The sequence below is a fragment of the Syngnathoides biaculeatus genome, chromosome 15 (assembly GCF_019802595.1).
Source record: "Syngnathoides biaculeatus isolate LvHL_M chromosome 15, ASM1980259v1, whole genome shotgun sequence".
Classification (NCBI taxonomy): Eukaryota; Metazoa; Chordata; class Actinopteri; order Syngnathiformes; family Syngnathidae; genus Syngnathoides; species Syngnathoides biaculeatus.
The window spans coordinates 25,544,789-25,559,952 of record NC_084654.1 but is presented as its reverse complement, the minus strand read 5'-3'; the positions used below and the strand labels follow the sequence as shown (position 1 = coordinate 25,559,952).

Sequence of the window (15,164 nt, the reverse complement as noted above, 5' to 3'; positions counted from 1 at the left end):
GGGACGCTCGTTTGTCCGAGGCTGTCGGAGGTCCGCGAACGCGCCCTAATCCAGCGCCGCCGCGGAGTCGTCGGGGGCCATTTTGGTCCCACCTCAAGATCGGCGAGCTGCTCCGCGTTCGGGCCGACATGAGCCCAGCAGAGGATTTAGAACCTTTGAAACGCCACGTGACGACTTCGGAGGCCGGGCGCCGTCGCTGCTAGGCGGCGCGAGGGAGGAAAGCGCGAGAGAAAACACCGGCCACATATTTTTTTTTTTCCATTTATTTTGTTTGTTGGGTGGGGGAGTGGCGGCCGAGCAGCTTCGCCCCAAAGTGACCCGGACTGACTCCCAACAACAACAACGAGGACTTGTGGTTGGTGTCGTTGTCGGGCTCGGTCGGAGATCCATATGCGACCGTGCCCCTCTTCCGCCGCCGCCGCCGCCGCCGCGGGATTCGACGAGGTGTCACCGGATTGCGGGCCGCTCGCCGTCGCCTGAACCATGTCAAGCAAGACCCCTTTGCCCACCGTCAACGAGAAGGCGAGCGACAGCGTGAGTAGGCGTCCGGCGGCAGTCGGTTCCTTTCCGCGCACACTTTGTGGCAAATGATCTGGCGGAAGCCTTCGCGTTTTGTTTGTCCTCTCACACACACTTCGTAAACAATCCGCTTCCTCTGCTCTTGGGCCTCCCGAAATACGCCCGCAACTCTGTCGCTTGGACTCGCTTTTGCCTCAGTCGCACTCACGCTGTGCTCGTGTCACGTTTTCGGGGCGATTCTTGTTTATTTGGGACGTGTTGGGGGGGTGGGGGGGGGGCCGTCGGGCCGCAGCCCAACAAAACTTGTTCGCTTGCTCGCTTTGGAAGCAGACGGATTGGCTTCTGGCGTCCGATTGGCTACGCGGGCTGTCGGTCACGGGCGTGCGCCATTCACAATTGGAGTATCAAGGTCCGAGTCCCGCCCACTCGTGACCAACGGAGCACCCTGCCCGTCTCGCGGCTCCAAACAAGCGCGACGTCGTCATCCGCGCTTCCGGCCGATCTTGTCGCAATAAAATTTCCCATCTAGTCCCCGAGTTCGATGATGAACGCAGCCATCCATTTTCTCAGGTCGTTTTCATCACACTGTATTCATTTTTTGGAATTGTATTTTCACTGGCATTGAGAAGTTGGACAAAAATATTTACATTCTGGCAAAGGTGACCCCATGTGTGTGCATTTTTGTTTTGTAGCTATTTCATTGAGTAATCGCTCCCCCCATGCATTTATTTCATTTGAGTTTTTTTTTTTTTGCTGTGGTTAACTTGTAAAATGACGGCACAGTGGTCAACTGGACAGAGCGTCTGCCTCACAGTTGCGAGGACCGAAGTTCAAATCCCGGCCCCGCCTGTGTGAAGTTTGCACCCGCTGCCCCTCGCTTGCGTGACTTTTCTCCGGGCTTTGGGCTTTTCCTCCCACATCCCCCAAACCTGTCACGGACACTCGAAGTTTTCGTCAGAAGCGGCAGGAAGGACTTCCTCTGCCGGATGGACTCGATGTTGTCATTGCCGCCGCTTGTGCCGAAGCCATCACCATCTTGGGTCAAACTACCGTTTCTAAAAAGTACTCGGAGAAGCTTTTCTGTCATTCTTGGCAAAGTTTCTCAGCGCTGCCTCCTTCTACAACAAATGTGGTGCGACGGAAATATGGTTTCATTTTTGTTCATGGTGGCTCCAACTTATCATAACGGGAGTCCTTTTGAAAATGGACGTTTTTGAAGCGTCCATTCGTGGTTGCGCCTCTTCCAATTTTCAGTCAAGAGAAAATCTTCCGATTCATGAATTGCGAGTTTCTTTCAATGTCCACTTTGCAATTTAAAAAGAATTCCCCGACGTGTAACATTGGTAAAACGTGTCCGTGGATGGAGGACTTGATTCCAGCGAAGGTGAGAACCCCGTTTTGCAACGAGACAGAGTTTGAGCCTCCCCACGGACTCGCTTCCTAATTTTCAGCCCCGCTCTGGCTTTTACTCTGAAAGGCCCACTTCCTGCCGCCGGCTCTTGGCACGGCAGTCCCCTTCCTTCCTCCTTTCCTTTCCTCCCCGCTTCCTGTCCTGGTCTGTGCGTGTTATCGGTGGGCGAGTCGCGAGTCCGGCGCCGTTTTCCTGTGGCGAAATGACGGGCGCTCATTCGCAGGCGACCGGGAGGCGCTGCAGCCTCGTGAGTAAAACCTCAAGACCGCCGTCCAGACAAATTGTCACCTAAAACGATCTTTGGAGTGGGCAGAATCCGCCGCTCTTTTGCGTTTCCCGCCGTGAGCGAAGAACAAATTTAAGACTTGGGCAAGCGGTGACCTCGGTCTGCCTGATTTGGGCGCTCTGGGTTCAGATTGAGCTTGTGACATTTGGAGCGGGACTTTTGGAGGAAGGAACTATTGTCGAAATGAAATTCTGGGTGAAGTACTTTTTTTTTAGGAAATGGTAGATTTTGGGACAAGCTTCCAGTATATTCAAACAGTTCTCAAAAGTTCCTAGTTCCGGGGTGAGAAAGCTACCTGAATGTAGTTTTGGGGTCATTTATTAGGTGTGAAAGGAGACCCTGCTCGCGGCTAATGACGACGCCTTTGTGGATATTTCACCCCCCACCCCCCACTTGCAGCGCACGTCTTCCCACGGCAACGGCCGTCAGGAAGGGGGCAGCTCGCGCTCGTCCCGCTCCGGCGGGGTGCGTTCGCGCAGCTCCGAGGAGCCTCAGCAGCCCCACGTGGGGAACTACCGGCTGCTCAAGACCATCGGCAAGGGCAACTTCGCCAAAGTCAAGCTGGCCCGCCACATCCTCACCGGCCGAGAGGTAACGCCGCGCGGTGGCCCGGCGCCAGAACCCCAAAAGTGGCGCCGCGCGATACGATCTTAGTGCGATGATACCTGTGGAGGTTTTTTTTTTTTTTTTTAATGCAACAAAGTATTTTTAGTTGTATTCCAAAAGTTTTGCTTTTAACGTTTACCTAAAGTTTTATTTTGTGCCGCACATTTTTGAATTGAATGACTTGAATGATTCCCCCCCCCCCCCAACGTTGTGCACAGTGTTAGCAACGAATTGGTCCACGCTACTGTGACTTCCGATCCCAAATGTGTGTTGTTTTTGATGAACATGTAGGCCTGCCTTATTACTGTCCTGGAGAACAAAATATTTTCGAAGCGCTACTTGGTGCCAAACACTTTGAAGTTACTTTTACCACAGGAAGAAAACACCATAGCGCTTTTTTTTTTTTGTTGTTGTTTTTGTTTTTTAACTTTCAACAATGAGAACGCATTTCATTTTTCAAATGGACAGATTGATAAAGAAATGTCTGTCAAATATGTATTATTGTTACTGTGACAACTTTGATTTCAATATTGATTTGTTCTCCTGTATTTTCTAAATAAACCTGCACAATAATTAGCCAAATATTTAATTCAATAAATTACACACTATAAAGTTGTTTATTTTTCTTAATCATTGCCAAATCAACCAACCAATTATTAAATACAGCGGAACCTCTGAGTTTAAACATAATTGGTTTTTGTGAACTGTTCAAAGACCTCCAAAACACTTTTTTCCATAAGAAATAATGTAAATGAGTTTAATCCGTTCTCGACCTTCAAATAGTAAATTCCTATTTATGTAATAACCAGGACGGTCTGTATTCCAACAAACAAAACAAAAGTATACATTTAAAGCAACTGAAATGTGATGATATCGAAGGGACTTGGGGGGGGGGGGGGTGTAACACCCCAATGATGCCGCCCACTGCATTTCACTGAGAATTCACTGTAATTAAAAAAAAAAAAGTAATACATTCTAATGAACCAATTTGAGTTAAACCCCATTTAAATAATGAACTGGTAGATTGCTGCTAAATCGTTAGCTAATTGGAATTGCATTGTAAGAATTCCACATAAATCAGAATTATTTTGAAATTATTTTAGCAACTTTCTACCTTTTTTTTTTTTTTTTTTAAAACGATACCTCATATATGAATGAATTCACCCACGTGTCCGTTTTCCAAAAGGATAAATGTGGGCCTTTAGCACAAAACGGCGGCGCACGGCTGTGGCTAGCCGCTGTGTTTTCCTTTTATTGAGATTTGTGTTTTGTGGCCCTTCAGGTTGCCATTAAGATCATCGACAAGACGCAGCTCAACCCCAACAGCCTTCAGAAGGTAATTTTGCCTCAAGGTGCCCACCAACGGGTTTGTGCGGATGCCGCCGAAACATTTCTTCAAACTAGGAACCTTTGCCGAAGACGGTCGCTACGACGACATTAGCATGAGTTTCGAGGAAACCCCCCCCCCCGCCGTTCCACTCACCGCTGTCAATACAACCCAAAACAAAAACGTTTGATATGCAAAAACTGGGGCGCAGGACGCAATTGCTTGGTTTCTCCTTTCCTGCTGGCCAATGAGGATGAGCAGCACTTGTTTGGACGGGCAGTGTCCGGGTCCAACGTTTGAGACCAGAAAGTGGTGCCGTGTCACCAAAAAAAAAAAAAAAAAAACCAAAAGTCTGTGTAATATCATCCACATATAGACAAAGATATGGCTTCAAATCAGACATGAATCAATACTTTAGTCGTTGCTCTTTTGACCTTTGTGGTCACTTTCAGTCTCTGTTGGCGACGTCGTGTCCTCTTAGCGTCTTTTCTTGGGCCAAGTACGACTATGGGGATCCTTTGTCTCTGTCGTTTTCCGGATCTTGTGGTGCGTGCGTCCACATCTCCGTTGTTTTGTTGTTGTGACCACGACGATGCGCCTCCATAACCCCCCCCCCCCCCCGCGCCGGCCCCCCTTAACGCTGCCGGTGGTTTTCCATCAGTTTTTCCAAAGCTCCATTGATTTCTAACCTTTTGTGTGTCAAAAAAAAAACAGCACAGAGCCACGACAGCAGAAGTTATACACGCGCACAAAAAAAAAACCCAAAACACAAACAAACACCCCCCCCCGGACCGCTTAAGCTAAGGCCGCTTAATTTCCTCGGTTATTTTAAAAAGGTTGCTGTTGTCTTGAAAGACTTGAAAAAATAAAATTGCTCAAATATGAGGCTCCAAATACGTAACAATCGCACCCTCCCTCATCGTCAACCCCCCCCCCCCCCCCACGAGAGATGAGCCAGCGTCAGCACCCGCCGGTGCTCTAATCCCACAGATTGGATTTTTTTTTTTTTAATTTCACATCTGCTATTGTCCGACTACGCAAACGTGCGCCGGCTAGCTTGGCGACCTATTGTAGCGCTCTCCATCTTCTCTTTGAAGTTGAAGTGAAGGCTCATCTTTCCAATATTTCTTTGCGATACGTTACAAAGTCATGAAAACAACAGCGTGTGTGTGTGTGTGCGCGCGCGTGATGGGCGCTTTGATTGTCTGTCACGCAGACGCACCACTGAAGCCGTCCAATTTGGGCCGCTTTGGCAGGGCAAAATTCCGGATGATTTTCCCCGTTTTGTATGGAAAACTGTCGTCCTCTCTTGGTGTAGCGTCAGAACCGCCGGATGGAAGTGGGCCCCCTCGTCCCGGCTTTCCTCGGTTCCGCTGGCTTTGCGCAACCGTGTGAAAGGGCCTCGCGGTCCCAGTCGTGATTCAGGGCCAAACATTATCCGGCGTTACGCCAACGAGCCTCGGCGACATTGTGGCAGGAAATCTGCGGAATTGAAAAGGGAGACGGGCGTCCCGCAGATCCTTTGGGGAGGGTCTCCTGGACCCTGATGCAGATCCGGTCCGCTGTAGTACGCTTCGGGCCCGTTTCCGGACCCATACGAGCGTACACGGTAAACACTTTTTTTTTTTTTTTTTTTTTTTTTTTTTTGCTAGTTAACAGGCTTCAACTTTTTTCAAGGCACTTTGAAGAAATGTGAGATTATTGTCGAAGATGACTTCCGAGAAGAAGCCGCCGTTCGTGTCAGACGTTTCCCCTTGTGTTACGCCATCAAAAAAACCCAAAGCAAAACAAACCAGCAATCTCCATCCCAAATTGCCCTTTGGAATTGAGAACGGCCGCGATCGTGCGCACATTCGTCCGCTTTACGTCGGCGTAGCGGCTCGGCCCGTTGACGTGTGGCCCCGCAAACGACGTCCGCCGCCGCGCAAAATCCCTTTTTGTTTCTTTACATTGATGACGATACATTTTATTTGTAGGCCCACAAATGACTTCCCGCTCTCTTTTCAGCTTTTCCGAGAAGTGAGAATTATGAAGATCTTGAATCATCCCAACATCGGTAAGTGGTCCTTGCCACGCGCCTCATTTAAAGTATGGAGAAATAATGCCTTGTTTTGTCCACACGTTGAACTTTATGAGTAGACGTTTTAGTTCACCATCTCCTTTGCTCCGCCATGAAATATTTTTCCTGATGTGGATGCAGAATGCCAAAAGTGACAAATTTGTCAGCGAGCCCGTCCAGCACACGGACAATCATTAGGGACGCTCGGCCTTCGCGCGCGCTCGCCGTTGTCGTGCTCCGGCGTGAAGACCGTCGCCGTGACGACCGGAAACCCAGCCAGGCGCGTTTTGATCTTTGGCGGCCCCGCGCTGAAGCCGTCTCGGGTTGTTGTGTGTGCCGGCAGTGAAGCTGTTTGAGGTGATCGAGACGGAGAGGACGCTCTACCTGGTCATGGAGTACGCCAGCGGAGGTGAGCCGAGACAGTTGCTTAAGATGAGATTTTCAAACCACATCCCGTCAGTGCGTGAAACTAATGCGCTCATGGACATTGTGTACGTCAAGATGTGATTTTTTTTTTTTGCAGATTACATCGACATAAATGGAACTTTAACCGCCGTCCGTGTCTTTGTGTGCTTTTCTTCTTGTCTGCAGGAGAAGTTTTTGACTACCTGGTAGCACACGGAAGAATGAAGGAAAAAGAGGCCAGAGCCAAATTTCGACAGGTACGCGGCGATTTTGCGCTTTTGCAGCTCCGCACGACACGGCCGTCGTCGCGACTCCGGATGCTAATTGAGGTCGGGCGCGTCACGTGACGTGTCGACGGGGCCGCCGTTCCTCGGCGACTTGCCAAAGTCAGCTGAGTTCTCTTTCGTGACGAATGGCGTCAGGTTGAAACGCTTTTGACGCTCGCTTGCCGACGGATCAACTGGCGAGATCGTGCCGCTCGGACCTTACAGAAGAACTTCTCACGGCCTGATTTGATGCTTTGGAGGAATTCGTCGACAGGCAAATCCTTTGAAACGCCAGACGGAGGCGACTTATCGGATGGTTCTCAAGCTCAGAGTGTCGGCCGAAATGTTTACATTTGTAGGAAGAGACGCGTGACCCGTAGTAGTTCCTTTTCGTAGCGTCTATTTTCAGGGGTGAGGCGGAGCCAAAGTGGAACTTTTGATTGGATCAGGGTGGGGGAGCCACGTGACCCGTCTCGAACCAACCACAGGAGATTGCGCGAGCGCCAGCAAGCGCCAAGTCACTCGTGGTTTTGTATTCTTCGTTCAAAACTGAAATTCAAACGTAAAGTGGAGCGGGAAATATTTGTGCCAGCTTTTTTTGGTTCGGAGCAGGCCGGTGGTGCGCCACCTTCACTGAAGCAATCGGGCGTTGAGCGTGGGCACCGTGTGACTCTTGCGTCTACGTCGGCTTCTCGTCAGCCGTACGGAAGCACCTAGCTTGATGTAGCTCTTGTAAATGCGGCATTTATTTCTTGGGGGAAAAAAAAAAAAAAATGCATTCCAAAAGCTACTTGAGTAAAAGCCCACTATTCAAAATGGAAGAACCGGCGAGACATGACGGCACTCCTGTGAACTTCTTTTCTTCTCCGTCTTTCAGATTGTGTCGGCGGTGCAGTACTGCCACCAGAAGCACATCGTCCACAGAGACCTCAAGGTCCGCACGCACGCACGCACGCAGCTGCTTGTCTCCCCAAAGGTTCCGGAACCGCTTGTGTCAGAAATCCTCCGCTAGCCCCGATTTTCATGAGCTGAGATCAAAATAAGCAAAATGCCGTCTGACTCGCGCACGAGTGAATCCCGAAGACGCCGTTGGTGTTTTGGAGGAGGCCGCATTTTGCCGGTTTTCCCAGCCTGCATTTCTCAGCTCGGCGGATCCTTTCTTCGCTTGTTTTTCTTTTTCTTTCCCCGAACCCCCAGCGCATAATTTATGGTAACGACGTCTCGGTAACGGCAAAGTCTTTGCGTCAACCGGCCCCGCGTTTCTCGTCCGCAGGCGGAAAACCTGTTGCTGGACGGCGACATGAACATCAAGATCGCCGACTTCGGCTTCAGCAACGAGTTCACGCTGGGCAACAAGCTGGACACCTTCTGCGGTTCGCCGCCTTACGCCGCGCCCGAGCTTTTCCAGGGCAAGAAGTACGACGGGCCCGAGGTGGACGTCTGGAGTCTGGGCGTCATCCTCTACACGCTCGTCAGCGGGTCGCTGCCCTTCGACGGCCAGAACCTCAAGGTCAGCGGCGACCTTTAACGCGACCCAACGGGAAGTTGATCGTCGTCGTTTTTTGTGGAAGGGGGCTCCACTTTTTCAAAGCCAGTCCACTTTGACCACAAAGCAACTTTAAGGGAAACATTGGCGCATGTAACACGTCCTGTAGCCTTCAAAATAAAAGCAACCAACATCCACACCTGAAACCCAAAGTTTGCGGCGCTTTGACGTCTTTTTGGACGCGTCGCTACGTTTCTTCCTCCTTCCTGCGTGGTCACGTTTGATGACGCCGATGGGACCGGAAGTGCCCAATTGTTTTTGTTTTTTCATAGTCCCGATGTGTGCGGTCCGTGGCTACGATTTGCAAAGTGTGCGTGGCGGGCCTAACGGTGCCGCTCACCTTTTGCAGGAGCTTCGCGAGCGCGTGCTCCGAGGGAAGTACCGCATCCCCTTCTACATGTCGACGGACTGCGAGAACCTCCTGAAGCGCTTCCTGGTGCTCAACCCGGCCAAGCGCGGGACTCTCGAGGTGAGGACGCCCCGAGCGTCGATATCGGCCTTTGGCTGGAGGACGTCGTCCGTCTGCAACCTCCCCCGTCTGCAGTCCCGATCACGTTTGGGGGTGGGGGGGGGGCAAAAAGATGATATCTGAATCATTGGGAGTCAGATTTGAATGAGTCATTTTTAGCTCCTCTGAAATGTTTTCTTTGCTCTTGTCCCCCCCCCCCCCTTCTGAATTTGACTTATCCCTCAAAATATGACTTTAGGCCCACAAAGTACCCCCCCCTCTCCCAGATAAAATCCAAACCTTTTCATACATGTATAATAAGTTTGACTTTTTGTGAGATTGTTTTTATCAGAAATAAGGCGACATATTTTATTTTTATAGGAAACGTACAAATTTGTTCCAATGTAATTCTGGTAAGGCTTTTTTTTTTTTTAACAATTTTATTCTCATGTTTCTACTTTTTTTCCCTCAAAAATACTTTATTTGCGTTACTATTCTCATAATTGCATACGGCCTTTAATTCTAAATGGGTTTTTTTTTGTTTTTTTTTTTTGTTTTAAATTTTGCTCCCCTTTTTGTCTGTGCAAATGTGCATATTTGTAACTGTTGCTCCTGCATCATCTGACAAGTCAAAAATGACTCTTCTCGATTCAAACCTAATTTTCTACAAAATAATTATGAAAAACTTTTGTGTTCCAAGTGCAACTTTATGCTTGCTCGCATCCTTTCATCGCGACGACCCACAATTAGTTGCACTCCCGGTCGCCCGACCGGGGGGGGGAATTCAAATAGTTGTTGATCCAATCAGCAGAAGATCAAAAGAACGAGAGGCCACGGTATGAACGCTAAAATCTGCTTTTGCTTGTTGTTGTCTTTGACGCAGCAAATCATGAAGGATCGATGGATCAATGCGGGATTCGAAGACGACGAGCTGAAGCCTTACGTCGAGCCCGAGCTGGACATCGCTGATCAGAAGAGAATCGGTAACAAAAAAAAAGCACAAAAATCATTCTTTGATGCAAATGCAAAGTGTCTGGGGGGCAATGAACATCCTTTGTGATTTTGTAATATCCGCCCCACCGATGAGGGCGTCGTTCACATTTAGCGGAATGCCACAAAACCCAAATTGCCCGTCGACTCGGATCGATTGGACCAAAAGATTTGAAGATAACAACAAGCAAAGTCCGGAAAAGGGGGAGGGGGCGGACGTGCTTTTCGATGAACGGCTTAAACCTCGAAGCTCAACTGAAGATTTCTGCCTTTGCAGACGTGATGGTGGGCATGGGCTACAACTTGGACGAGATCCAGGAGTCCCTGGCCAAGACCAAGTACGACGAGATCACCGCCACGTACCTGCTGCTGGGCAGGAAGGCCTCGGAGGTAAGCGAGCGGTCCGTCGGCCGGGGGGGGGGCCCCCTCTTGACCTCCGACCTGCGCCCTCAGCCGGAGCCCGGCGAGTCGGCGTCCGGCGGCGACGCGTCGCCGGCCAAGCCCAGACCCAGCAGCGAGCTCAACGGGCAGTCGCCCTCGCACCTGAAAGTCCAGAGGAGCGTCTCGTCCAATCACAAGCAGCGACGTTACAGCGAGCAAGGTGGGTCGCTCGGGGTCCTCGTCCTGCGTCGACCGGACCGGTTCGAGTGCTGTCCCGGGCGGCGTTTTAATCGTTAGGTCATAAATACATTTCACTTCCATTGTTTGCAAAAAAAAAAAAAATATCAAAAGTTATCGTACATTCATTTGGGAAACGATTCATTGTTGATGAATTGAATCGTTAGCCGTAATATTGACAAACATAAAGCCAACGACCGTTTGTCTAACTGCCACAGTGCGATGCCAACTAGTGGTGGTGAGGAGGATTGTGAAATTTTACCTGGCCTGAATTCCGGGAGCGATCCCTCGCTAGCGACACCCGCTGTCGGAACCTTCCGTACTTGGATTTGTCATTTTTCTTTCCCATCCCGTCGTTTCCAGTGGGCCAGAACGCGAGCGCCGCCCACCCCAAGCGAAGTCAGACCGCCGCCGTCGACAACGGGAAGGACGACGACGTCCAGCTGCGCAAATCCGGTGCGCCGGGGGGGCGCGGAGCTCCGCCCGCCAGCCCGTTGCTGGGCAACGCCAACAACCCCAACAAGGCCGACATACCCGAGCGCAGGAAAGGCGTCGCCGCCGGCCACGCCGTGAGTGGGCTCGCTCCGCCGGACGGGCCGCCCCAAACAAAAAGTTGTTGTTCTTGTTCTATGAAAGTCAAAAGAGTCACTTTGTAAGTTTGAGCCCTCGAAACCTTTGCCCGAAAAAGCTGAATTTGACAATCCACCAATCGCTACGACGCAAGCCCAAATGTCATTTTTGGAGGGATAAAATGTGTAACTCTGGTACGACAACAACAACAAAAAAAAGTTTTTTTTTTTTTTTCCCCCCTGCCATTGAATGCGTTGATGCGATTGGCTGCCGGCACGCCTGTCAAATGACGGCTGTTGTTTCCCCCTCAGAACAACAACGCGGCGTCGGCGGGGATGACGCGCCGGAACACGTACGTGTGCAGCGAGCGGAACAACGCCGACCGCCTCGCCGTCATCCCCAACGGGAAGGAGAACAGGTGACGGGGGGGGTGGGGTGGGGGGGTTGTATGCCACCTTCGCCTCCTCTCGCGACCTCTTCCTGCATGAGCACCTGACGTCACGTAACGTTATTGTAACACTTTATATACGTAGCATTTCAACTGTAGAAGAAAAAGCCTCCATTTTCCTTTCAGCGGCACTTTCTGTACATTTGCTTTGAGCATTTCACACACGTGGAGTGATATATAACCCCACCCCCCCACCCCCACCCCGCGCCCCCAGTTTGGCCCTGGTAGCATTTGAACACAATTTTACAAGAAAGAAGTGGAAGTAACGAGTACGTTTTGGCGACCCGTGTCTGCCCGTAGCACGACGGCGTCTCCCGGCGCCCAGCGTAAAGCGGCGGCGTCGGGCCAGGACGCGGCGGCGCCGGAGCGGCTGCGCTTCCCCCGCGGCACGGCCAGCCGCAGCACCTTCCACGGCGGGCAGCTGCGCGACCGGCGCACGGCCACCTACAACGGCCCGCCCGCCTCGCCCGCCCTGTCGCACGACGCCTCGCCGCTGTCGCAGACGCGCGGCCGCGCCGCTAGCAACCTCTTCTCCAAGCTCACCTCCAAGCTCACGCGCAGGTAAGCCTTGGGGGGGGGGGGCGCCGGGCGATAAAAGGCCGGCCGGCCGGCCGGCGACTGCCTGCTCGTTGAACAAAACGAAAAGCTTCCGACGTTCCGGAATTAGCGCTTAGCTTCGCGTCAGGAGGAATGAACCCAAAAGTAGTTGTCGCTGTTTTGAACCGTCGAGCCCAAAACTGCAATGTCTATATTGTATGAATATCAAAGAGTTGAACGTGGACACAAATGCCCGACAAAGAACTCGGGAGGTCGGCTTCCCGGGCGACGGACGGGTTAGGGTCCTGGTTGCCCACTGACGGTGTGTCTCTGTTGTTCTGTTGTAGAAACATGTCGTTCAGGTTGACCAAAAGGTAGGACCAGTTACTGCCTGCGCTGTCGCACGCCCGCCGCTAACACGCCGCCCGCACGCTACACGCTAGCTAGCCTCACGCCGCTACGGGCTGGCCTCTCGCCATCTCGCAGGGAATTGCACCAAGTTGCACTCGTGACGTCTTCTGGGCTGGATTTACACTGCATGTGGGCGGCCCACCGCGTATTTTATTGTATTTTTTTTACACTTATTTTGCAATATTGTTTTACGGTTTGGGGGAGGAACCAACACCAAAAAATACATCGTGGTGGGTGTTTTGTTTTTGGGGGGGTTTCCAAAAAAAGTGCAATTTCATTACTCTGCTACATTCACATAGAACAAAATTATCGGGGTTGAAAATATCCGGCATGGCGTCGCCAAATGGAAAAAAAAAATTGTATCGACACAATATTAATAAATGTGCTCCTTGGGCTGTCCAGGAAAGAAATGATTATTCACAAGAATGTTGTGCACTTTTTAGCAATTAGTGTTGGTTTTTTTTTTTGGCTGTTAGCATTTTGTGGCTGCAGTTTGGGATTTTGCGGCCTCAGTTTCGCATTTTGCTGTTGCGAGTTGGCATTTTTTATTTTTTTTTCTTCCCCCAAACAAATGCGCGTTTTGTGTCCACACGCTTGCGTTTTTGTACCCACAATTTGGCACAATTGAGCGAGCGCACGCATGTACGGCGGCCGCGACGGAAATATTTTTGGGGCGTCCGTGACGCGAGCGGCGGGCGTCGGCCGGGAATGTTTTTTTTTCTTTTTTCTTTTTTGACGCCACGCTGGTACGTTGGTCCGCAGCCGCCACGTCCCCGGGGAGCCCAAGGGGGGCGAGGCCAAGGACGGCAAGCCCCGCTCGCTGCGCTTCACCTGGAGCATGCGGACCACCAGCTCCATGGAGCCGGCCGACATCATGCGGGAGATCCGCAAGGTGCTGGACGCCAACAACTGCGACTACGAGCAGCAGGAGAGCTTCCTGCTGCTGTGCGTGCACGGCGACGGGCGGGCCGAAAACCTGGTCCAGTGGGAGATGGAGGTGTGCAAGCTCCCCCGGCTGTCGCTCAACGGCGTCCGCTTCAAGAGGATTTCCGGCTCCTCCATGGCCTTCAAGAACATTGCCTCCAAGGTGGCCGACGAGCTCAAGCTATGAGGGCCCCCCCCCGACAATCACCCCCGTAGCGACTTTCCCAAGGTCTCCTTTTGTCCGATGATCCCAAGGCAAGTCTTTCTTCTTTTGTTTTGGGGCCGTCATCACGAGACCGCCTCCTACGAGTTCCTTCTGGCCGCAGAGCAATTTCTCGTCTTATTTATTTTCTCCCCCTCCCCCGAATAAGAAAATCACCACGTAGCTTTTTTTCTTTTCTATGTAAATATCACACACTGCAAATACAATACTTTGTTTTTCTTTTTGTATTTGGGTTGAAAGTAAAAAAAAAAAAAATTAAAAAAGGCGGGCGGCGGTCACGTGACCACGACTCCAGTAAAAGTGTCAGAGTGGCAATCGGAATGCGCGCTGATTTCTTTCGACGTGTTTCCGCACTTTTGGAGAAAATATTCATGTGCCCCCCCCCCCCCCGTGTTGACAAAAATGGCCCAAAATGAATGAAAAGTCGCAGTTGGGATCCCCGAGTAGGCAAAAGTATTGGGACACAGACATGCATTTTCCTTCACGGGATGTGGACAAAATTGTTGGTGGACGGAACTATTGTGACCCCAAAAGTAAGAAAGAATAAAGTCACAATTTCATGTGAAAAGCTCCAAATATGTTGGCTGTGTGACAAATTTGAGAATACTTGAAATTTGTTTTTATCCCGTACCAAGGATAAAATGCAATAAATTTACAGGAAAACCTCCCCCAAGAATTTTTTTTTTTAAGAATATTCAAAGCAAAAAAAGAAAAGCACTTCATGAATCAAGTGCACTGCACATGAAAGGTAAATACAAATAATAAGCCCCGTTGTGAAATGAGATCTTCCCCACAGAGATTTTGTTCCGTTCCTGGTTTCCAAACAAGTGACTAATATGGCAGCATATAAAACTCCTCCGAGGTACCAGAAAAGTCCCAAGTCATTGTCTTGATTTCACTTCCTCCTGTTCACTGAAACCACCAAAGTCGTCATTTTTAGTGTTGGCGTTGGAGAGCCTCAGCAAGTCTCCGTCGCAAATTATTTCAGCCTCTCAGTTTTGTTTTTTTTCCCATCTCGAGCTTCCGCTGAAGTTGTGCCGTTCTCACGTCGCGGTCCGGCCTTCCGGAACCCGTTGCCGATGGTTGGGCCGTGCTTTTAAGATCTACTGGCAGGCCTGAGGAAAGGATGACCTTCGCGCGTGGCCACTTTTTGTGAAAGAGTTGAAATGAAGTCAAATTAAAAAAAATATCTATATTTTTTGCCTTTGTGTGTGTCGTGCTGCATCCTGCTTTGAGGGCACCGTCCTGAAGGCCTTTTAGGAAGTAGATTCGTTTTCTGCTCGTGCCTAAACTGCAGACCGTTGGGAGGGAACGGCCACGTTTCAACCATTTTGTTCGGATAAGTTTTTGTTGTGCTTTTGAACCCCAACTTGCCAGGAACAACAAAAAAAAAAAAAAAAAAGTTAGCCACCACATTAAATTGAGCGCAGGGTCGACAACACCTGGGAAAAAAAAAAAAGTTCAGATTAAATGCCAACGTGATGCCCTCCAGTGGGCATTCATTTGCATGCCACTAGAGGGAGCCTTTGTACCACCCACCCTTCAGGAATTGCCTGCCGATTGGCTCCGA

The 15,164-nt window shown here is 50.5% G+C and overlaps 1 protein-coding gene across 5 annotated transcripts; it reads left to right on the top strand.

Moving 5' to 3' along the window:
• The first annotated feature begins 6 nt into the window (after positions 1 to 6).
• mark3a (MAP/microtubule affinity-regulating kinase 3a) lies at positions 7 to 15,134 on the top strand. Of its 5 annotated transcripts, XM_061843304.1 has the most exons (17): positions 14 to 534; positions 2,616 to 2,807; positions 4,105 to 4,158; positions 6,157 to 6,205; positions 6,552 to 6,617; positions 6,800 to 6,870; positions 7,757 to 7,813; positions 8,153 to 8,389; positions 8,775 to 8,894; positions 9,757 to 9,856; positions 10,141 to 10,253; positions 10,317 to 10,464; positions 10,845 to 11,050; positions 11,363 to 11,469; positions 11,800 to 12,060; positions 12,384 to 12,410; positions 13,210 to 15,134. In XM_061843304.1, exons 1-17 carry the CDS (start codon positions 484 to 486, stop codon positions 13,556 to 13,558), a joined length of 2,208 nt encoding a protein of 735 aa, XP_061699288.1. In that variant the 5' UTR covers positions 14 to 483; the 3' UTR covers positions 13,559 to 15,134. The 5 variants fall into 5 exon arrangements, with proteins under 5 accessions (XP_061699284.1, XP_061699286.1, XP_061699288.1 ...); XM_061843300.1 differs by having other exon boundaries at positions 7 to 534; positions 10,141 to 10,464; XM_061843305.1 differs by lacking the exon at positions 12,384 to 12,410 and having other exon boundaries at positions 15 to 534.
• Positions 15,135 to 15,164: the final 30 nt, after the last annotated feature.

Coding starts and splice junctions, on each gene's coding strand:
- mark3a (XM_061843300.1), top strand. CDS start 484: ATGTCAAGCAAGACCCCTTTGCCCACCGTCAACGAGAAGGCGAGCGAC. Junction 6,871..7,756: donor CCAGAGCCAAATTTCGACAG/GTACGCGGCGAT, acceptor TCCGTCTTTCAG/ATTGTGTCGGCGGTGCAGTA. Junction 11,470..11,799: donor CCCAACGGGAAGGAGAACAG/GTGACGGGGGGG, acceptor GTCTGCCCGTAG/CACGACGGCGTCTCCCGGCG.